Source organism: Canis lupus, chromosome 9 (assembly GCF_003254725.2).
Source record: "Canis lupus dingo isolate Sandy chromosome 9, ASM325472v2, whole genome shotgun sequence".
In the NCBI taxonomy this organism is placed as follows: domain Eukaryota; kingdom Metazoa; phylum Chordata; class Mammalia; order Carnivora; family Canidae; genus Canis; species Canis lupus.
In genome coordinates this window covers 38,665,306-38,688,934 of record NC_064251.1, presented here as the reverse complement: position 1 = coordinate 38,688,934, position 23,629 = coordinate 38,665,306, and the positions used below count along the sequence as shown (strand labels likewise).

Below are 23,629 nucleotides of genomic sequence, written 5' to 3'. Positions count from 1 at the left end.
GTCTAGAATGTTCTCTAGGCTGTGACAGTGCTAACAGTAAGGCCCCCACACTCCTTAAGACCAGGATAGAACAGTACTTATGTTTTACTCTAGATGTGATTTCATTTTAAGGCCTTCTAGAGACTGCCAGTTCAATGGGTGAGCCTTAGAGAGTGGAATGGCACAGGGTGGAGAGGACCAGGCTCTCGCTGCTATAAGCAAAGCAGCATGTGGGAAGTGGGGGGAAGATGGTGTGCCCAAGAGCGGGAAAAGAATATCACTTATGCTATGAAGTTACAGGAGAGTTGAGTCCACTGGAACCACGTTTGCCATTCTGTGGAATTTCCAAGATAGTGCTCAGAAGGTCTTCATAGAGTAATAAGTCAACTGAATTTTAAATGATCTTACACCAGGGCCTGCACTTCGCCCAGCAAATCTTGGGATTTGACCTGCAGGTGCATCATTTGAGTAGAAGAACTTAATATAACCTCTTTAAAATCAGTAACTCTTTAAAAAAAAAGCTGGGAATGAAAGATCCCAAAGAGATCAGCTGCCTGACTTCTTTGCCTGTTTTCATGGTGTGCTGCTTCTTTCTAAACATGAGCGAGCTGGTCATCCTCGGAAACCTGCAGTTACTTACTCATTTAATCCTCACACAAAACCCAGCAGGGTGTATTGTTATCATTTTTCACATAAGAAAACTGAGGGTCAGAATGATTATGTAAAGTGCCCAAATCCCAGTGCTGGTTCAGCAGATCTGAGACTCACATTTAGATCTGTTTGATTTCAGCATCTACCATCTATTTCTCTTCTGTGCATCCTTCGCTTCTGCCTCCTAGAAGGCCAGATTTCAGCTTCCCATCTCCCAAACAGTAAAAGTTGGAGACTTCCCTTCCATCCTAAAGCCCTGCTCACAAGTCCTGAGCCTCACCCCAGCCCCTCACTTATTCCAGGAGCTGTGAACCACTGCCTCAAAGGGCCCTTTTTTTTTTTTTTTAATTTATTCATGAGAGACAGAGAGAGAGGCAGAGACATAGGCAGAGGGAGAAGCAGGCTCCCTGTGGGGAGCCTGATGTAGGACTAGATCCCAGGACCCCGGGATCATGGCCTGAGCCAAAGGCAGACGCTCAAAGACTGAGCTACCCAGGTGTCCCCTCAAAGTGTCCTCTGTTTTATTTTCCGACCTTTAAAGGGAGGCGACTATATCAGTTCATCACCATTTTATCCCGGGGGGGGGGGGGGAGCATAAACCCAGAGTATTTCAACTGTACTCGTTTCCCTATTTGGGAGAAATTTAACCAAAGGGTTTGAGGAGAGGAGAGAATTCATTTAATTAGCATTTATGACCCACATCCTGAATGACTGTCTGCTGAGATACTTTTCTTTTTAAACGTCCATATGGGGAGGTAGGTATTGGATCTGCTCTCAGACCTATAGTTGCCGTTACTTAGTGAGCACCCATATTATACCAGGCAGCACATTCAAGGTAGGTCTGAGCAGGAGCATTATAGGACGTTGCTGGATATAGTCAGATAAACTGAAATATGTACCTGGACACTCATGGAACGGTTTCCCTATTAAAGTAAAACTTCTTATAGGTTCACATTGTTGGATTGGGGTAGAGGGGAAAGCATAGGCTTGCTAACACCTGAATTTTGAGAGATAAGGAAGCTTGAGTCAGACTTGGCACTCAGTAGCTGGAACTACAAATCAAAGCTTTGCTGTTGCAAGGGAAGTGATTGCTGGTTTTTTAATGGGTTTTCCCAGCTAAACACAGAAACTGATCTTCATCACACTTGACTGCTTCTATCTTGAGAGCAAGTAAGAGACAGAGAAAAAGAGATTGTTCTCCAGGGGTATTTACTCTGAACACTTCATTATCCTGGTTGAGGGGAGCTTGGTAGGCAGAGAATGTTCTCCCATTGGACAGAATTGTGAGGGACAAGGATCTGCCTTATGTCACAACAAACTAAACGACAATAGGATGAAACGAAGGGCCCTCATTTCCATGAACTTATTTCCTCTTTTTCAAGGAAAGAGCCTGAGATAACGTAAACCTCCCTCAAGGCTCCCTGCACACAATCAACCCCTTCCTTCTGGCTCCCAGCACATATCCCAGGAAAGCACAGCAGACCCAGCCTTTAAAAGAGGCAGCCTCAGGATGCCTGGGTGGCTCAGTGGTTAAGCATCTGCCTTTGGCTCAGGTCAAGATTCTGTGGTGCTGGGATAGTCCTGCATCAGGATCCCCGCGGCGAGCCTGCTTCTCCCTCTGCCTATGTCTCTGCCTCTGTGTGTCTCACGAATAAATAAAATCTCAAAAAATAAAGTAGAAATAAAAGAGGCAGCCTCACTCCTTAGCAGCCAAACTTGGATCAGACACACCTGGAGCTTCAGCTCACACACACCTAGATTTGATCCAGAACCAAGTGCATGAGAACTGCTGACCTTTCCTCCCTCTCGCTGAAATTCCTCTTTTCCCAGAACTAGCCCCAACTTCCTCCTAATTGTCTTTTAAAGGTGGGAATGGTAGAATTTGATTAGAAGCTCCTTTGCAAATTCCTGCTGATTCTGAATTTTTGTCCCTAATCTCCCAGTCCCTCCAAGCCCAGCTCTGGATCCGGGATTCTGAGAAGCCGAGCCCCAGGGGGTGGGGGTGGGTAGATTTTCCCCCTGGGAACTGGCTTCCTCCCCTTCCTAGACTGAAAAGCATGAACACCAATTATTAAACCAAGGGTTTCACAGGTGGTCTCGATGGATGTATACAACGTCCCTCCCCCCTGCACTGTTGGCATCAGTATTTCACGGATGAGAAAACTGAGGCTTAGAGAGGGTCGGGGGGTCCTCTGCTCCAGGACCTATGGGTCTGTGAAAGGTGGATACTGAAAAGTCCCTTGCCCTGTTCTTCTGCGGGTCAGGGCCAGCCTGTAGGTCCAGGGGCTCCGGAGGCCTCCTCTTCCCCCACTGCGCCCCGAGGAGATGCAGGTGAAACTCCCAGGGAGCTGAAAGGTTCTGACTTCCTTCCTGACTCGGGCCAAGGTGGCAAAAAAAACAAAACAAAAACAAAAAACAAAAACAAAAACAAAAAAACAACCACCTCCGTTCCCTCAGCGGCTTCGTGGGCGCCCGCTCCCTCCCGCCACTGCTGCGGTGACCTCGCGTCGCTGAGCGCCGTCCTTGGCCCCGGGAGCCGCGGCGTCCTGGAGCTGCGAATAAGCCAGAAGGCAGCGGGCCGGGGACACGCGGCTCCAGCCAGCCAGCCAGCTGCAGGCCGCGCTCCGCTTTCACTTGTTCGCAGGGAGGCCCGGCAATTGTAGTTCTGCCGGGAAAGCGGAGGCGCTTTGATATTCTGGGTTTAAACAGGAGAGCGCGGCCCAGGCGGCCAGCTCCCCCGCGGCCCGGCCGGCCAGGTGCCAGTGCAGCCCCGGCTGCTGGGGGAGCTCAGCTTTGGCTACTCCCCTGACCATAAATTAGTGGACGCCTCCTCCCAAAGGTTCTCCAGGCCTTTTCTCGCTCGCCTACGCTCTAGGGGCCAGCAGTTCTGCAAATCCAAACCTCCAGATTCGTCTGGTGAGGGCCTGGGGTCTGCAGAACAGTAGCCCGGATCGAACTAAATGGGGTCGCAGCGATCCACACTCACCCCGCCTGACACCCCCGCTCCCCCTGAGTCTCCGCGCCCATTCCCCAGGGGTCAGCTTCTCCTCGCCTGGCTGGCTCTCCCTGCCCACCACCTGCGTCGGCTGGGATGCGTCAGAAAGCCTCTACTCTTCTTATCCTCCTCTATCTCCTTCTTCCCGGGGCACCCCAACGTCCTCCAGCTCTCACCTGCACCCCCGAAGTGCAGTTTCTTCTCTACAGACTAAAAGTGGACTCGCGGCGGGTGGAAAAGCCCCGGAGCCTCCCGCACTAGGCTGCGAGCTACTTGCTTACCAAGTCCAAAGGTCAGCTAAAGTTTGGCTGATAAAGAGAATCAGTACAAGAAGATCTTCAGCCCCCCAGCGTGAGTACCATGGACCCTGGCAAGCCCCGCTCCCGGCCCGGGTCTCCAGCTCTCCACGTCTGCCCCTCACGCTCTCCCTCTCTCGCTTTTCCCCCCTCCCCACGACCATTTGCATCTTGCCGAAAGCCGGGCCCTCCCCACTAATTTGCATATCTTATATGGCCTAATGGTGGCGATCATGGCAAGTTAGAAGTTTTCTGACTCCTCTCGGAGGAGACTCCGGGACCCCGGGGAGTAACAGGTGTCTGGAGGCTGAAGGGTGGAGGGGTTCCTGGACTTGGGGTTCGCTCGTGCAACTCCCCTCCACCCTCCTCTCTCGCACTCACCCACCCCCTCACCCCCTTTTTCTTCTGTCCTTGGAAAATGGTGTCCAAGCTCACGTCGCTCCAGCAAGAACTCCTGAGCGCCCTGCTGAGCTCCGGGGTCACCAAAGAGGTGTTGGTCCAGGCCTTAGAGGAGTTGCTGCCATCCCCGAGTTTCGGGGTGAAGCTGGAGACGCTGCCCCTGTCCCCCGGGAACGGGGCCGACCCCGACACCAAGCCAGTCTTCCATACTCTCACCAACGGCCACGCCAAGGGCCGCTTGTCTGGGGACGAGGGTTCCGAGGACGGAGACGACTATGACACCCCTCCCATCCTCAAGGAGCTGCAGGCGCTCAACACCGAGGAGGCGGCGGAGCAGCGGGCGGAGGTGGACCGGATGCTCAGGTAGGTGCGGACCAGGCTGGGGAGCGCGCGCCCCAGGCCCTGGAACCGGCGCTGTGCCTTAGCTCGGCGGCGGCCGGCCCTGTTTCCCACCGGGAGAGTCCCCCGGCGGGCGCGCCGCTTCTCTCCCAACACCTGGACCCTCCCAGTATCGCAGTCGGAGGGCCCTGAATCCCGAAGCTCCATCTACCCCTGCCCAGGCCAGCGCCCGGGACCCGAAGGGCCCTCCGGGCCTGGGAGAACCCGAGCGGCGGAGCCCTTGGCGGAAGGTGTGCGCGCGCGAGAAGGTGGAGTGGGTGCGGTGACCCCCAGGCGGCGGCCCGGGATTCGGGGCCCGGACCGTGCACGGCCCAGGAGGAGCGCTTCTCCCGCGCGCCGCCTCTCGCGTCCCGGGAAACGCGGGCCGGCCTTGGGCGCAGCGTCCTGCAGTTCTCTGCGGACCGACTGGAGGGTTCTGGGGCCCGGGTCCCGGGTCCCGGGGGCGGGGGGCGAGCCCTCTTGGCGGGCACTCGGGTCTGCAGCGCCCCTGCAAGGCCCCAGGACTATCCGGAATCCCCAGAGCGGGTTTAGGTTTGCAAAAGAAAATGTTTGAGTGTTGCAGGGCCGCGGTGGACCCGCACGGGGCAAACGGATCGCGTATCCGAGCAAGCCGGGGGCAAATTCGGCTAAGACCGCCTTCGCAGCGGATTTGGTCGCGGTCTGAGAAAGGAGGGCGTTTCCAGATGTGGCGGCCGACGACCCGGCGTCCTCGGGGGAATGCTGGCCGGCGGGCGGCTCCGGGATCCTTTGCTGGGCCTCACCGACCGGCCTAGGGCTTTGACAGCTGGTTACTGATTATCCAGGGAGCCGAGCGGTTTCCTTAGACCACACGTCGCTCCCGGTCACTTTGGGACCGAGTCCCTCGCGAGGCCTCGGACACCTGAGCGCCGAGGTTTCAGGGCAGGGGCTGGGAACCTCCAGGGGCGCCCCGACTCCGGCCGCCCCGGTAGTACGGCCGCAGCAGCAGTGCGGGGCGGGATGTGACCTTGCATTTGAATTTGCCATCTGGGGACCCAGAGGCTTACTCTCTAGCAAAGACAATCGGGGATTTCTAGATTATCCTACCCCCACCCCCACCCCCGCCCCTAAGTATTTTGCTATTCGTAGCTTTGAGGTTCTTCTCTCGCCTTCCCCGCGCGGCGGCGGCCTCTCCCCCGCCGGGGTGCGGGCGCAGGAAGGCGAGGGGTCGGCCGCGGGGCGCCCGGGGCTCCAGGGCGGCCTGGAGGCTGAGCAGGGCCGGGCGGTCCAACCGAGCCCCCGCCGCCTGCCACGGGAAGCCCGCGGGGCCAGGCCCATCCACCTGGCCGCCGGCGCCCGCCTTCCAGCGCGGGTTCTGGGAGGTTCCGCGCCGCGCGAGGCAGGACCCAGGGCCCCCTCCGCGCTGCGCGCCCCGCGCCGGGCCGGACGCAGCAGAGATGTAACATAAACGGCAGCACGTGGAGTTAGGGTGTTATTAATTTATTTCTATAAATCATCAACAGAAAGATACACAAAGAGTCGTGATTAGGTTGAAAAGAGAGGCAGGTTATTCATTGGTGAAGTTGTAAACGCAGCTTAGAGGGGGAAGAAGTCCAAAAGCCGACGTGGGTCTGCTCGCCGCTGCCCTCGCGCGCGCCGGGTGCTGCGGGGCCCCGGGGCGCTCCCCGCCAGACCCCCTGGCGCCTAGCCCGAGCTGCCCGGGCCGCCCCGGGGCCGTGCACACCTGCAGGCCCCGCCTGAGCCTCGGGCCTCGGGCCCGTGCCCTCCGCCCAGCACCTGGCTCCAGTGGGGCCGGGAGGGAGGCCAGGGGCCGAGCCCCTCACCCCGGTGGAGCGGAGCGGTAGAGACGCGGGCCGGACCCAGGGTTTTCCCCCCTCTTTGCCGGGCGGATGCCGCCTTCCCTCCCCCACCTCCCCACTTCGGGAGTGCTCAGACTTTATTAAAAGTAATTTTTCAAGAAATTGCTAGCGGTGCCCAGGTCACTGCACGGTCGGCCCCATGAGCGCGTACTCCTGAGCACTCCCCTTTCTGGCCCACCTCATTCCCCTAAAGCGGAAAGAAAAGAACAGAAGTGTCTTTTCGGGCTGCCTGGACACTAGTCTACGTCCTAGAAGGGAAGGTCGGTCGGGGACTGCGAGCTGCCCGGTGGCCCGGGGCTGCGAGGCGGGTGCGCCCGGGCGTCTGCAAAGGAAGGAAGCCCGAGTTGAGGTGCTGGAAGGAAGGCTGGGCCAGCTGTGCGGGGGTCCGGGGCTCTCCTGCTCCAGGGCGGCGAAGTCCCTGAAAAGGAGCGCGCTGGGCCCACTCCTGGCACCGGGGTCGGGCGTTTGACACCTGCGCTCGGAGGGCGCTGGCCGCTCGCATTCCTCGGGATCCGTGTGATTTGTCCGGGTTTGCAGCCTCTCAATATAATCTGTATTTTCAAATGAACAAACGGAACCAGCTCTCTGGGGTCTTCCGGGTGCATACAGGTGAATTCTGTGGTCAGAGAGCCGTAAAGGTGTAGCTACGCCATCTTACCCGACTCTTGTCATTAAATGCGGGCTGAAAGGCTTGCGAGAGTTTGTAGGGTTTCCCTGGGTGTTTCCCCCACCCCCTTTACCTTCCCAGTTGTGAAGCTAATTATTCTTTCCACAGAACCATCTACTCTTAGAACAGTATACTATTTTGTTAGGTTTCTTAGACACACGAAATGAACACACTAAAGAAATTTAAACAAGAGAAAAAGTCAAAGAATTTGTTAAACCGGTATTAACTTTGAAAATCCAAACACTTTTTTTTTTTTTAACTTTCGAAGCTATTGTTTGTATCCGTTGAAAGTATTTTTCCACCCTAAAAATATCTATGGAAATATTCACCAGAAGTAAGCTTTAAAACCATCGCTGACGTTCCTACAGATGTGTGCACTACGTGGATATTTTCCATGTGTGAAACTGGATTGCGTTTTCTCATTTTTTATCTTCGTTAGTTCATTATGTTTCATTACTTGGATGTATCTTTATACATATTTCAGAAATGTATTCACATATATATAATTAATCTTAAAAGTTTGTCTTTCCCGAAAACATCTCTACCAAAGCCTGTGATCTCACGAATTTATTATCAAAGGCTTGTTAAAATAACCACAGTTATTCAAATGCCTATAAAATGTTTACTGAATTTTTAAATTCATTAAACAAAAATCAATTTTATTTGCCATATGACAGATACTATTTAGAAATGACAATTTCATTTGCAACAGTATATCTGTTTTGTCCTTTCCTTTACACATTCTTTATTGTTCCATATGAAACTAATTTTTCCCTTTATTTTTTTTCATGTTCTATCATCAGGCTGTTATATACATTAGCATATAGTAAAGAGGTGCTGGGTCTTTTTTAAAAGTTAAATATATAGCTGTATTAAACAATTATAATATGTGGTTGTATTGTATTAATGCTTTTGTTCTATGCTATGCCTCATTTTTAAAAATTTCTCATTTTAAGTTACATCTCTCACTTTTAAATCACCTATTTAATAAGCAAGAAAAGATATTGGCAAACTTGAAAACATTTTAAATAAAATTCAAAGGCCTTAGTACATTGCTGTAAAGAAGCTTTTTGCATACCTGTGTTTCTGAGAAATATAAAGTGTAAGCAAGTTCCTACCCCACACTTGAAATTTATGAGAAACATTGTCTTCCACATACATTTCTTCCCTGGTATGGTAAGGTCAGAATATAGGAAACCATGGCATTTGGGATGGTTAATATATCTTATTCAGAAATTGAAATTACTCATTTCCATTATGTTTTATCTGGGAGGTGGGGCTGTGGAGGCTTTTTTACCTTGTTTTTTTAACTTGCCTCACCTCACTGGAGCAACTCTTCACTCCGGGAGGAACATCATTGTATTCCTTAAAACTTTTCTGAAACTCTAAAAACTGTTTAACATTTGGCTGAGAAATCCTCCTTGCTTCTCAGGAGATGGACACAAATGTTTCACTCCAATTTTATAAGACAAGAAACCAAGACACCCACTCAAAAGGGGACTAATGTGGAAGAGAGTAGGATTCAGAACTGATGCTGCCCTCTGTCATTGTAGGATCAGCTAGCCCAGCCCCAAGCTAATGGCATCTCTACTTTCCAGAAGGCCTCTTGCCTTCAAGTCCCTCACTTTCCAGAAAAATGAAGGAAAGTAAAATAAAACAGGAGCTTTCCTTCTTAATGAGAGTGTTGGTAGTGCTTTCCCATCCCTGAAGATGGGAAGTCATCATCATCTTTACCCTCCTGATCTCAGATGAGAAGGACAGAGCCTACTGTATAGGAGCTTTCATCTCCCTTTTATTTAGGTTCTGTTTTGGCCTCACCTCTCTCCCAAGGATGTAGCTTGGACAGCTGGAGAAATAGGTGAAGATCAGAGTTTTGCACAAAGTTTAGGTAAAAGCCCTAAAAAGAGAATATTTCTCCCCAAGCCTCTTCCGCCAGAATCCTAACCATCTGCTTATCTGTCTAGTGAGGACCCCTGGAGGGCTGCCAAAATGATCAAGGGCTACATGCAGCAACACAACATCCCCCAGAGGGAAGTGGTCGATGTCACAGGTCTCAACCAGTCCCACCTCTCTCAGCATCTCAACAAGGGCACCCCCATGAAGACCCAGAAGCGTGCAGCCCTCTACACCTGGTACGTCCGAAAGCAACGAGAGATTCTCCGACGTAAGTGCTTTAATCCCCCTTTGACCTCAACCCAGAGTGACCTTTGCCCTAACTCTGCAACCTGTGGGACGCCTCAGTTTCCTCTTCATCAAGAAGGCCTGCGTAGCACTTGGCAAATATAAGGAAGCTGGCAGGTGGATTTGGTTATCATAGTTATTGTACAATGGGCTGACGTCTATCATTTTCTTCTCCCATGGTCCCTTACTACCCATCCAGCTGCCTCGACAAGTCCTTTAGAGTCTGCGGTGTATCTTGAATTTTCTGGTGTCTGCTTCTAATATCCTTCTCTTTGAAGCCAAGTGGGGAACAGTGGAATATTGTCCCCAAAGTAAGCCAAGCAGCTCCCCTTGATATGACTGCAGATCGGAGTTTCCAAGGAAGACATTTTGTAGCAATCGATACCCATTGATCACTCTTACTGTTCTTTTCCTCCCCTCTGCAGAGTGTACAAAATAGAAGATATTTGTATATGGAGATATATTGAGAACTCAACCCTGTTACTGGGGTGGAGGGTGTACTTGCATCCTGAAGCAATTTAAAGTGATTGCTCACATTGATCAAAATCAGTAGTTTTGAGACTTCAGCCAATGATCCTGATGATGAAGCTGCTCTGGCTAAGGCAGGACCCAGTAGAAGAGTCTGCATTTGCAATTCTGACCAATTAATAATTGTCATTCCCACTTCCATCCCCAAATTTCCATTTTGTCCCAAAATTTCTTCCACTCAGTAATAGCAAGAGATTTTTGTGTTGAAGTGTAGGGAAGTTTCAGCTGCATTTGAGTGATGTGTTGGTTTTATTTTAGGAAATTATACTTCAACATTATCCTGTAATTCTTTTGATCTGACCCTTCTCCCAGGAAAATTTTGCATGAGCTTCCACTCATCTCATATACTATCCCCTGGGTCGTGGGATCCTCTTGTCTTTGTCAAGATATTAATTTCCACCACTTTCTGGGTTGGATTTTTTTCCCTCTCACTGGAGGGCTGCTTTAAAAAATCATTCCTGTTTTCTGCCATACACTGCTCTGAAGTGATTGTTTGAGTATTTATTGTCTCAGTGTCCGTGGGCCAGAAAGGCCTTGGAAAGGAAAGTGGAAGGAAAGTTTTTGGACATCCTTCTCATGTGGTGGCTGTTCGTTAGTGCATTAAATGAATCTACAGATTAGAAGCAAAGCCTCAGCTCTTTGCTGCATAGGAGAAGAGGCCCCCTTTAAACTCTGGGTTGATTCACCATCCAAGGTGGCCACATTCTTAAGAATTTGTGTTTCTGACATGAAGCAACTCTCTGTAATTCCTGGAAGGTCTGAGAACATTCTCAGAAGCCACAGTCTCCAAAAGCCAGAGAACATGGGCCTGCTCTCACTCCAATCCAAGCCTCGTGTGGCATCTCCAGTTTGAGCTGCTTCCCTGTGTTCAGTGGAAATTCTCTCAGAAAGGAGAGGAATACAGGAAAGGCCAGCTAGAAGCCATAGAAAAAGATACACGTCCCAGAAAGTTTCTCAAGATGCTTGAGAAGAGATAGTTTACAAAAATATATGACAGTCCCTGCAAGAGATTTTTAAAATTACCATTATTATCATTTTAAAGCCATACAAGACATAAACCTTAAGAAATATTCCTTCATTCTGTAAATATTATTTGAACACCTATTAGGTGCCAAACACTATTCTGGGCTGTGAGATGCACAGGCTTTTTCTACAAGTACTTACCACCTAATGGGGGAGATGACATGTTTGAGTAAATAATGACAGCTGCTTTCTAAGAGCTGTTATAAAGATGTACACAAGAGGCAGCAGAGGAATTGCTAAATGGCCTGAAGAGATCACAGAGGGCTTCTTAGAGGAGGGAACGTTGGAACCAATTCTTGAAGGATGAATACAAGACACTCAAGCATGGGATAAAAATTAGCAAGTGAGATGGAATGTGTAGGAGAAAGGGGGGAGAATTTTAAAAGAGGACATAAATTTTCTCGAAAAACTAAAAATGGTAATATCAGTGATAATATTTGTGGGCCCATCTATACATAGAGAATCTGCTTGTCCAAGCTGGCTCCCGAGCCTATAAAGAGGTTGCTGAAACCAGCTTCTCCAAGTTAATTTTTGTAGGCAGCAAATGTTTTCTGTCTCCCTGCTTCCCTCTGTTAATCTAGAAGGTGAGGAGAGGTGGTGGTGGCTGGAGGATGAGACGAATTCTAGTTCTTTAAAACTTGAGGGGCTAGGACCCTGAGGTGGGCAGAACCTGGATATTTCCAGGCACCTACAGTCAAGTCATCCTGGCCTATCCTGGTATATGCTGGGTCCTGAACATCATGCAGGCTGCCTCGTCGGAGGGCGGCCAGCAGACAGAGGCAGCCTTACACTCCAGGCAGCCATGAGTGAGCCTCACACCCACCACAGACAGAACCTGAGTCAGTTTTTTGTTTGTTTGTTTGTTTGTTTGTTTGTTTTTAGTCAGTTTTATTACCTTCACCCAAGTCAGACTTTTAAGGTTTTGTGGATGTATTGTTTGGCTTTGGTTTTTAGCAAGAAGTGATGCATAGGCTGCTGATAAGTAGCCCCAGTGTCTGTAGGCTGGGCCCATGTCTGGCCTGTGCCCCACATCCATGTGACTTTGGGCAAGTCACATAACCAGTGTGAACCTCAATCAGCTATAAGATGGAGAAGACAATACTTCTTGCATGGAGAGGGTGTGAGAATTAGATGGAAGGATATGGTCAGGGGACCTTGTATGATACCTCCCCTCGGTATAGGTTCATTGTCATTACAGAGCCTCATGTGGGTCCTGGGTCCTTGGGATTATCCATAAAGCTTTGGCTCTTACTCAGGGTGATGCCACAGGGAGGAGGGAAGACCCTGAGACAGACCTCCTCTGAGCAGGGAGCTTCTTTCTCTCCCTCTTACTGTCCCTAAGATAACTGTAGGAGCTGGTGGCGATGGAGACCAAATGACATAAGACGTGTGAAAGCACTTTGAAAAACATGGCCTCCCTAGGAATTTGGGTCCCCATCATCATCCTGACTAAAAGTAGATGTTCTGAAAGACTACTGAATGAGTACTAGGTTTTCATCCGGTCCCATCCCACAGGCAGGGAAGCTGCAAGAGGGAGCAGTTAGGTGACACGGCTGGGGTCCTCCATTAGTCAACTGAAGCAGTGGCTTCCTGCCAATAGATCTAGAAGAGACTGTCTCAGGATATCTAAAAGAGTTGTTGGGAATCAGTGAACACAGAGCCGTAAGTGGCCTGAGAATCATCCAAATCGAAGGCCCCAGTGACATAGTCCATCCGTCAAGGAGACTGCTTAGAATTTGGCCCATCAGCAACCAGTTCACACAAAGCCCAGCACCGCCTGTAACTGAGTCCTCAGTCCAGGCTGGTTAGAGGCCCACTGTTTGAGGATGGACCAAAGTGGAAATGGATCTTAAGATTGGTAGTAAGTTCCCCATCACTGGAGGTCCCTGTGGTAGGGTGTCATAGAGGGGATTCCAGCATTAAATAGTGGCCCAACTATGAACCTTGGAGAATTTTGGATCAAGTTGCCTCTGAGACCTGTAGGAGTAACTCCAAGAACCAAGAAAGAAAAACATCAAGGTCCAGAAGATAGGAACCAGGAGTTAGGAAATGAAGTTGCTATGTGTCCTTGCTCAGCAAGGTGGTTGGCCTCTATGCTTATTCATCTGTAAAATGGAACTAATGACTCTAAACCCTGCTTTGTGTAGATACAAGGAAGACAATAACAAAGTTCTCTTATCCCACAAGTAAATATCAGATCTCATTTAAACCATATGAGCTAGGGTATCCCCACAGGGTGAACTGCCACCTTTCTTCCATTCGTTCAACAAAAAATATATTGAGGGTCACTATATACCTGGATCCTGGGAATTGGAAGGACAGGGAGCAGCACTTCATCTACATTTACTTTTGTCCAACTCATGAAATGCCATTGCTAGAAAGGTCCTGTGTTTGCAGTCTTCTGCATTTGCCATCTTTCAGAAGTGTAGGCAAATCTGTAAGACCTTTCCCTCACCAGCTGTTCCCCTCATAAATGAACCCCCTGGATACACATACACATACACACACACACACACACACACACACACACACACACACACCATTGCCTTTGAAGTTATCTGAAACCAGAGAGCTTCTTTTCTTTCTATTATAAAACTTCACTTATATTTATTTCAAAGTAATAGTGAACAGGTTTTGGGTCTTGGGTGTTTCTAAGAACATAACATCATAATGTAGATACCTAGGATACATGAGGAGAGAGGGGAAGTGGGGAGAGCCTATTTTAGTCTCTAAATATTTTGTCTAAGTGAAAATTTACCTTTGAGCCTTTACCTCTAGACCCAAGACATGGTTGAGCTCATCCTCTTGGACACCAAAATGCAAGAGTTCAGGATTCCAGAGGGTTGCTTCATGTCTGAGGGCCAGTGAGCCAACGAAAACACGTTGCCACTAAAACAATGGTTGGCCACATTTGAGCTCCTTCAAACAGAGAAAAGGGTTGGCTTTGGTGGAGCAAACTGAGGTGGGCAGTGAGGGGACCTGTGGTGGGCTTTCCCCCTCTGTACTCGCACACACATACAACAACTGCCGATGGCAAAACTTAGGGGAGGGGAATAACGGTGTTTTTGTCTGTCTGTCTGTCTGTCTGTCTGCCAAGTGAAGGCTACAGACCCTATCAAATCTACTCCTTTCTCTTTTCAGAATTCAACCAGACAGTCCAGAGTTCTGGAAATATGACAGACAAAAGCAGTCAGGATCAGCTGCTGTTTCTCTTTCCAGAGTTCAGTCAACAGAGCCAGGGGCCTGGGCAGTCCGATGACGCCTGCTCTGAGCCCGCCAACAAGAAGATGCGTCGCAACCGGTTCAAATGGGGGCCCGCATCCCAGCAAATCTTGTACCAGGCCTACGACCGGCAAAAGAACCCCAGCAAGGAAGAGAGGGAGGCCTTAGTGGAGGAGTGCAACAGGTAACACCACCAGAAGCTCACTTGAGCAGGTGGGCAAGCACATGGACCTGAAATCCATCCCTTCAATCCAGGGATACTGACGTACTGGTTATCCAGCTAAGTGTGGCTACAGCAGGGTTTCCCAAAGTGTGTTCTATGGCACCCTGACATCAAGTTTTTTTTTTTTTAAAGATTTTATTTATTTATTCATGAGAGACATACACAGAGAGAGAGGCAGAGACACAGGCAGAGGGAGAAACAGGCTTCATGCAGGGAGCCCGACACGGAACTCGATCCCGGGTGTCCAGGATCAGGCCCTGGGCTGAAGGCGGCGCTAAACCGCTGAGCCACCTGGGCTGCCCCTGACTTCAAATTATTAACAAATAAGTTTGAGAAATACCAGGTGCATGCTTCCTCTTGGAGAGTCATGACGTATATTAGCATATTAAAGACTCTGAGGAGACCTAGAGTCTAGAAACTTTCTTAGCTTTATTGATTGTTAGGCATGGAATCTTTTTTTCTGGGGGGATACTTATACTATGAACTGTTATTGAAGGCAAGATACTTTGGAGAAGCCTGATTTAAAATATGATGCCAGTGGAAATAGCATCATATGTTTGACTTCCGTGTAGACCAGGAAGAAACCGTCCCTTGGTCATAGACTGGCTCTGGCTTTGACCAATCATTGTACAACCATTGATCCAAAAGGAAACTTGACAGAAAAGAACTGGTCAGATCTATCCAATCCATTCTGCTCACACTGCTTATTGTTCTTTTAGTATCTGAACAACTATATGTAATTTTAAAGAAAAGTATTAGAAATCCTTCAGATATCTTTTTTTCCCCTCTTCATTCCTGCCGTCTTCCCTGGCTCCAGCATTGTCTTTGACTTGTTGCAAAGCCTGATCTTAAAAAAAAATAAAGCAAAGGAGGTGCCTGGGGGTGCTCAGGGAGTTAAGCGTCCACCTCTTAATTTTGGCTCAGGGTCATGAGATCGAGACCCATGTCAGGCTCCTTGCTGGGTGTGGAGCCTGCTTGAGGTTCTCACTCTCCCACTCCTCTGCCCCTCCTGCTTTGCTTGTGGGAAGGCTTGTACACATGCATGTGCCGCCCCTCACCCTCAGAAAATAAATAAACAAAAAAATAAAAAGTCTCTGGCCAAGACCTATGGGCTATCTGTCCATCTCTGGGCTAGATTGGCTCTGACAACAGAAGGATATTGGAGATGATACATAGATAGATAGATAGATAGATAGATAGATAGATAGATAGATAGATAGATGTTGGCTAGGGAGGTGAGGCCAGGAAAGGACATGTCACAGAGTCCCCAAGCTGTGCTCTGTCCCATTGCTAATGAGAAGCCCCCCAGCTCCCAGTGGTGTCTGAGTCCCTCTCACACCTGACACTGGGGTTTTACCAGCAATGAAGATACCTCTGTGTATCTTCCTTTCACCTCACCCAGCCTGTCCTCTGAAGAGGATTCCTGTGGCACAGATAAGGAATGTGGTTTCCCTGGCACCCTTTTGGGGGGTATCCAAACCCCAAACAACCAGAAGTCCCTCTGAAGGGATTCAGACAGAGCTAGTGAAGAACTTCACCTTTTGTAGGTTGAGAAGAGATTAATAGCAACATAAGGTGTCAAGAAGCCCAGTCTGGACCTTCTCTCTGCATTACCTGCCTCTTGACTGCTCTCTTCTTGTCAGGAGCCACACCAGAGGCCTCAGCCCCTCACTACTGGGGCCATAGAGCCCGTGTGGCCCTTGTGTTTGGCCCCTCACTCCAGCCATGTCATCAGGGAACTACTAGGCGAGACTTCTCTCAGGACAGGCTTTTCCCCAGGCCCCAACTCTGTCCTTGGCCTCTTTGCCCTCCTGAGCAACACCACTGAGATTGTGTGTCTGGGGCCAAACACCAGCAAGCCTCCCCCTGGCCACCCTCACTCACCCTCTCCCCCCTGTCCATCCTCAGGGCAGAGTGTTTGCAGCGAGGTGTCTCCCCTTCCAAAGCCCACGGCCTGGGCTCCAACCTGGTCACTGAGGTCCGTGTCTACAACTGGTTTGCAAACCGCAGGAAGGAGGAGGCATTCCGGCAGAAGCTGGCCATGGATGCCTACAGCTCCAACCAGACGCACAATCTGAACCCCCTGCTCTCCCATGGCTCTCCCCACCACCAGCCCAGCACCTCTCCTCCAAATAAACTGTCAGGTAAGCCCGGCCCAGGCCCCACTGCCTCGGCAACCCGACCATCCTGTTTCTCCCCACAGGGCTCATCTGGGTCAGGATTTTTCAGAGGGGGAAATGGTGGGATGGTGCTAGGGATGGCCCCCTCCTATTGCCAGAATGTTCTGGTGAAAATAGTGTGTGGTCGTGGTCACATTTCCTCTGAGTCCTTGCTCAGCTTTCAGGGAGCCTCTCTCCCCAGGCTTCTCTAGTTGCCTCTCTTCTCCCTGTGTGGCTGCTGACTCAGCAAGTCAGTGCAATTGTCAGTTTAGACGGAGAGGTTGCCTTATTAACATGCCAGGTCCAAACTGCAGGCAGAGGGGTCACCTCCACCCCACCCACAACCCACCCCACGGCTCTGTCCAGCCTCAGCAGGAAGAGCCCAGAGGTCTCTGGGGAAGGGCCACTCTATTGACAGTCTTTGCTTGTTGGCTTCAGTGCTCTTCCAGAGTTAGAAGTCAGTCACTTAAAATCTTTGCGGTGATGAGCTGGCCAAAACTGATCGAGTACCTATGGTGTGCTACTGTGTGCTGGGCCCCAGCCTGGATTAGGTGTCTCTGCTGTGGGGTGTGGGCTTGTCAGGATGGAAGCCTACATCTTCACTGTGGGAAAACACCCCTAGATGCTGAGTAGTGCATCGGGCATAGTCTGAGGGTGAGCACTTCTCCCCCCAGGGCTTTGCCCTTTCTGGAAAGCTGGCTTCCCAGAATGGGTATGCTTGTTGAGGCTGGCTTGGTGCCCGTGTAGGAGTATGGCATGGTCTCCCACCTGCTCTGGGGAAGGGCTCGCAAAAGGAGAACCAAGTCCCATTTGCAACTCAGGGTTCCGAAGCCTGTTGCCCTCCTTGCCTGCTGGTTGCTCTTCTGCCGGGAGAGGCCTGAGGTCGGAAGCTGGCCTAATTATTGGGGGACCCAGGCTGAGCATTTGTTCCACACTGTGTTCCCACAGCGTGACTGCTTTCAGGGTCTCTGGGAGTCTGAAACTGTCCAGCATGAAGCATGGGTCAGGGCTGGATCCCACTCCCACAGAAGGGAAGGGCTCAGCCACATGGGGAGAAAGTTCAGGTTATTCTTGAGAGGCAGAGAAGCCCCCAACAATCACTAGCCTGTTGGCAGAATAACTCCGTTTCTTCTTGGAAATTCAAAACAGGGTTCTGAAGGCAGTGGTGAACGGTTCAGAGCAGGACTGGGGCACTTGCCGCCCGCGGTGATCCACGGAGCTGGATCTGGAGCTGCGGGGGGGCGTGGCTGGGGCAAGGGGCATTATTGAGAAGACAATGGCTATTGTGCTGGGACCTGTGATCTCCACACCAAAGTCAGGGAGCCTGTAAGCCAAACAAAGACCAGGCAGCTTTCTGACAAGCTGGGGTTGTGGTGAGGTCACCACGGGGTCGTTAGCACAGGCCTTCTGTATACCGACAGGAGACCCACAGAGGGGCTGGAGGAGCAGAGGCAGGTAGTGGAAACTGAGCGAGTGGGTGCAAAATACAGCTTGAGAGCCATCTGATCGGAGTCTGGGAAGGCATGGCCCCCTTGAAGTGAGTTTTCAGGGGTCCATTCCATGATTTTAAAACTCATGGAATGCTAGGAACTGGGAGGAGCTTCAAAGAAGGAAACTGAGGCCCAAAAGAAGCAATGACTTGCCAAAGGTAACAGTGATGGTGGCTGATGTGGCTAGAACTCAGGCCTGCTGACCCCCGCTCAGTGCAGCATGGATGCTTTTGTGTCCGAGCCCACAGGAGCTTCTTGTCTCCTTGGGAAGACATCGTGCTGGCACGGAGGGCCCAGGACCATCTAGGGCCCAAGGCTGTCTTCTGGGGCTTCATGGGTCTTTGTAGAGACTCGAATTTATGGAGCAATAATTATGGGACACTGCATATGTTCAGTGGCTGCCTTCCCCTCTGCCTGAATTTCTACTCGGGGCTCATCAAGATAGTCCTTGTCCCCATCCGGAGAGTGGATTCTCCAGACTCGGCTTTGAATCCTGCACCTAGCCAGCCAGGTTGATCGCTGTAACTACAGCATGACCCAGTCACAACGCTTCTCCCGGTCTGGCTTTCCCGTCTGTAAAACAAAGCAACAGGACCTACCTCATCAGGCCCACGTGAGGATTAAATGAGAGAATGTGTAAACACCATCTTTCCCAATAAGCTGTGACGACTATTATTATTGCTCTCGTTATTACGAGCAGCAGCAGAAAGAAAGGCAGCAGAAATCTATTTCCTTCTAACTTTCACACCCTGGGGCATTATCCCCAAGAGGTGATGACATATTCCCCGGGCCCAGGACTGGCCTGGGCCCTGGGGTGCAGGGTGCTGGGAGGAGTGACTGTTGTCCCCTCTCAGGCCCCCAGGTGGGCTCCTAGGGAATGCACCCAGGGCTAGGCAGACAGCAGGCTGGAGCCCCACACTCGGGATGGTGCACTTCTATCATGGGTCCTGCGACCAAGATACGGTCTCTAGCCAAGCCCAAGATGTACCTGGATGCAGAAAACAAAAAGAGCTCTGTGATGGCCAAGGAGAGTGCAATACCCAGAGTCAGCATTGGCACCAGCACCCTCTAAGGCTAAGTCGGGGAAACGAGTACCCAGGCCCGTTCCCTCACACTCCCTCCGCTCCGCACACAGCCTCTGAGCCTGGAGGACCAGAGTCACCTTAGAGACAAATCTTTCCCTTGAACCTTCTTCCTGGAGAGGAGAGCATCCCGTCTCTAACGAGCCCCTTCTCTCCCAGCCACTCTCGGGGCGTTGTGGCCCACTCGCCCACAGTGACCACAGTGTGACCCTGGCGCTGGAATGTCCGGCACAATAGGAGTGGCAGGAGGAACACTTTGCCTCTGTCAGCGGCTGATTGGTTACAAGGCGTCCTACAAACACACCGTCAGCAGAATCAGCTGTTTTCAGCGCTGCCCCTCCCGGCTTTACAATCACACACCAGCATGCAGCCCGGGGTTGTCATGGCTTTGTCTCCCTTATGCATGCTTAATTGACAATTAAGTTGGGGCTTTGAACCAGCCTGGCTGCCGCTGATGGGCCTTCATCTTTCCAGTGAGTGTCACAGGGGCACCCTTTGTTTGCTCTTCTTGGGGGCCTGAAGTTACTGTAGCAGGCTGCAGGCAGCCATTTATCTTCAGCCTGGAAGGCCTTTATCTGCGCCACCCCCCCATTCCAGCTCTGGCCAGCAGGAGCTGTCCCTGGTTATAGGCCCCATGACAGCCCATTCTCAGGCCATTGAGTCCACCCGGAGTGATGGCCCCTACCTCCATTCTGGAGCGGAATCAAGAGAAAGGCCCCCAAAAGGTCAGAGAGCAGGGCTATGGCGAGGAAGGAGACTGGTTGGAGACAGGTGCTTGTATTGATTGGCCCAGGGAGGAGAAGAAGGAAGTTGGCGTGGAATGGAAGTGGGGGTAGCCTTGGCCCAAGCCTCGGGATCCAGCCGCGTGAGCCACGCGGCCTTGCTCACCCTACCCTTTACTCCGGTCTGCCGCAAACTCACCTAGCCACCCTGTGCCAGCCAGGGAGGGGCAGCAGGTCTTCATCAGCCTTCACCCACCCCACACATAGTGTCCTCACTCTCGTATCATCTTTTGAGGAAGAGATTGAGGCTCATTGTTCCGGAAAGAATGAGAGGCATAGAGGTGAGAGGAAGCCCTTCCAGAAGAATCTTTGGCTACCCTGACCTACAGCCTCCTTAAGTGGGGACATTTATTTCTATGGCTGCTTACTTCTGCTTCTCTTCAAACTCTATTCCCCCCTCTCCAAGCCCAGTGGATTTGATTGCCCTGACAGACCAGAGCTTGAAACCCAGAGAATCCTGCCGCCCATGTCCCCCTTGGCCCCTTTCACATGTCCTTCCAAGTCACCCACAAGAATCTAAGCCAGGGTTATAGACAAACCAAACTCTGGGCCAGGATATCTGTGTGGTTCCTGCTGTTTTCCCTGATGCTGAAATCTGGAGGACCCCCAGGATGTCTCCAAGGTGCCCCATGGAAGCGTCAGAGCTACGCATGAATAACTATAACGTCCAGTGTAGATTCAGTATTTCCCAAGTCCCAGGCCCTGGGCTGAGCAACCCACATACATCATCTTATGTAATCCTCATGGCAACTTTGTAAGGGTAGAAACCTGTGTCCCTGTACCCCCACTCTACGATCAAGGAAGGGGAGAGATTTAGAATGCACATGATTTGCCCAAGTTCATGTAGTTAGTAGGTGGCAGAGACAGGTTTTGAACTGTCACATGCTGACCATCTCTCTGCTTTAGGCAGATGCTAAGAACATTGCAGGCATGGAAACCAACACAGACACACAATACCCCCACAATCCCTTCTTCTGCCACATTCTTATTGCTCCCCTCTGAATGACAAAAAGGCCAAGGATGGGGGTCTCGAAGTCTGGCTAGTTTACTGCTTCCCCTCCCCCCTTCCCCCCCACCAACTGTTGCCCCTGACCAAGGAAGCTTCTGCACCCTGCCCAGGAGAGAAATTCAAGCCTCCTCTTTCACGACCCCATCCCCATCTGGGCAGGGATTTGAACTGCCCTTGCAGTCGGCACTGTCTGGGGCACTAAATGCCTTAACAACTTAATGGGGCTTCAGAGACAGCAAAGGCACCTCAGCTCACCTCTGGAGCTCCGCCCCCTCCCTGGGCCGCAGACGAGGGGCGGGGGTTTATGAGGGCGGCTGTAAAAATATTCATCTCCACGGCAAAGGTCCCCATAGTAAATAAACCCTATTGTCCCTAAGTAGCAGATTATTTCAGTTTAGAAAAGAAACAAGTCCTGCCTTGAAACATCTGGTATTTTCGGAAATGCTTTTGTACTGGCTTGGAGTTCAGCCTTATACCGGGCTCCAGTGTTCCCCTTCCTAAGGACTTTATCTGACAGCCATTTATTTTATCTGCTAAATTTGAAGGTCATTTTATCTTATGGTACCACCCTATCGGCTGCCACTAGATTGAGGAAGACAATCAGGATATTAATGAGATTAAGAGGCCCAGCCTTCAGAGGATTCTGCTGGCAACCTCCTCCTGATAGTGGACCAACCCTGGTCTGCATACAAAGAAACCTGGCTGGTGGGGCTCAGAGGCTCTGCACAAAAGGGCCAGGAGATACTGGAGTGCTATCGCTCTAGGCAGCCCCGTTGGCCATGCCTAATCCCCCTGAAGGACCCTTAGATGATTCAAGGACTCCTTGTTGCCTCCAGTCAGCTCTGAGGAGGAAGGAAGCTGCCTGCAAGCACAGAGCCCCAGCCAGCAGGTTCCTGAAGAAGTGCCCTTGGAATCTGTTTGTTGAAGGTTTTTTTTTTTTTTTTTTTTAAGATTTTATTTATTTGAATGAGAGAGAGCACAAGCAGGAGGAGCAGCAGGCAGAGGGAGAGGGAGAAGCAGACTCCCTGCTGAGCAGGGAGCCCTATGTGAGGCTGAGGCTCGAGGCTTGACCCCAAGACTCAGATCATGAGCTGAGCCAAAGGCAGATGCTTAACCAGCTGGGCCACCCAGGTGCCCCTGTTTGTTGCAGGTTTGATGGGAACTGACAGGAACTTGGAGGGAATTAAGTACCAAAGGTGAGGAGAGCGCCCAAAATCTGTGCAAGGGTTTTCGAAGTGAACTTCTTGATGGGAAGGCACAAGATCTGGCATTTTGCCTCTACCCACTTTTCAAGGAGAAGTACAAGCACAAATGGGGAAGATATATCTATATGAATGAAACAGCCCCAAAATAACATCAAATGAAGCATTGCGGTTGTGGTTATCATCCTAGTGGTCATGGAAACTGTTGTTATTGGGGTTAGCAAACTTCTGTAAAGAGCCAGGTAGTAAATATCTTAGGCTTTTTAGGCCATAGAGTCTTCTTTTTCCTACTTGACTCTGCCTTTGTAGAATAAAAGCAGCCATGGACCATATGTAAATGAGTGAATGTCGCTGTCTTCCGGTAAAACCTTATTTATGGGACTGAAATTTGAATTTCCAATAATTTTCAAACATCACAAAATAGTCTTTTTTCCCCCAAGCATTAAAAAATGTAAAAACCAAGCTGAGCTAATGGGTCCTACAAAAACAGGCTGCTTTGGCCTGTGGGCCACAGTTTGCTGACCCCTCACTCTAAGATAACGGTTCCCAAACCTTGGCACACTTTAGAATCAACTAGGGAGCTTCTAAGAATCCCAATGCCCAGGCTGTTCCATAGACGCCTGACCATCAATAACCATGACATGTAAGACACACTGAAGATCATCTGGGGAAATGCTTTCATGAATCCAGTGGGCATAGCAACAAAATCATAGCTGTGCAGGCAGACCACTATTCCAGCCTCAACTGGCCACTCACTAGCTGTGTGACCCTGGGCAAATCTCTGGGATCACTAAGCCCCAGTTTCTCAATTTGTAAAATGGGGACACCAACTCATGCAGGTGCTACAAGGATTAAATGAGATAATGTATGTAAAGCGCCCTGGATATAGCAGGTGCTCACAGATGATAGCTATTACCATTCCTTACAGAGCCTTATTTGGGGGGCTTTCCCCCCCCCTTTCCCCTCCATTCCTCTTGGAGCTTTCTTTCAATGCTGACTTTTAGAGAATTTGAGCGTTTCCAATGGATACTCATCTTGGTGTTTGCAGCAGACTAAGGCTGGCTTCTGGTAGCATATTGAGTGTAAGGCCCTTTGTCATTCTTCCAGCGAGGCCTGCCCTGTGACATGCATAACACATTTCCAGTGCCATATCCAGTACTCTAGGCATTTAGTGCAAATGCACTAAATGGTGAGAGCGGGGAAGTGCCAAGAATTGTGGGGAGGGGCGGGGGCTCATGACCATGTAGCAGGAGGTCAGGTTCATAAGATGACCCTGAATTTCCTGGAGGGCATTTTTCACCTTTAATTTAAGGAGGCGTGAGCACCCTGCTTGTTAGTAATTAGCCCTGGGAACCTGCCAATTAGAGGGGGGTGTGGCCCATTCTTGGTGTAAGCCCAATCTGAGAGGCTTAATGGCCTTTGTTCTTAGGAGGGAAGCTCCCCCAAACCTCAAGCAAAAAGAGCAGTAGGAAGGGGAGGGTGAGCACAACCCCTGCGATGAATG

At 50.5% G+C, this 23,629-nt stretch overlaps 1 protein-coding gene across 6 annotated transcripts in view; it reads left to right on the top strand.

Moving 5' to 3' along the window:
• The first annotated feature begins 4,158 nt into the window (after positions 1-4,158).
• The window catches only part of HNF1B (HNF1 homeobox B), a 55,162-nt gene continuing 35,691 nt past the window's right edge, over positions 4,159-23,629 (top strand). For 2 of the 6 annotated variants that reach the window (XM_025440070.2, XM_025440069.3), the window contains exons 1-4: positions 4,165-4,683; positions 9,189-9,388; positions 14,098-14,362; positions 16,310-16,545. In XM_025440070.2, coding sequence (XP_025295855.1) covers positions 4,340-4,683; positions 9,189-9,388; positions 14,098-14,362; positions 16,310-16,545 — 1,045 coding nt within the window. In that variant the 5' untranslated portion in view covers positions 4,165-4,339. Of the gene's footprint in view, positions 4,684-9,188; positions 9,389-14,097; positions 14,363-16,309; positions 16,546-23,629 lie in introns of all 6 variants that reach the window. The other 4 variants (XM_025440074.3, XR_003133551.3, XM_025440072.2 and 1 more) reach the window with 4 other exon arrangements.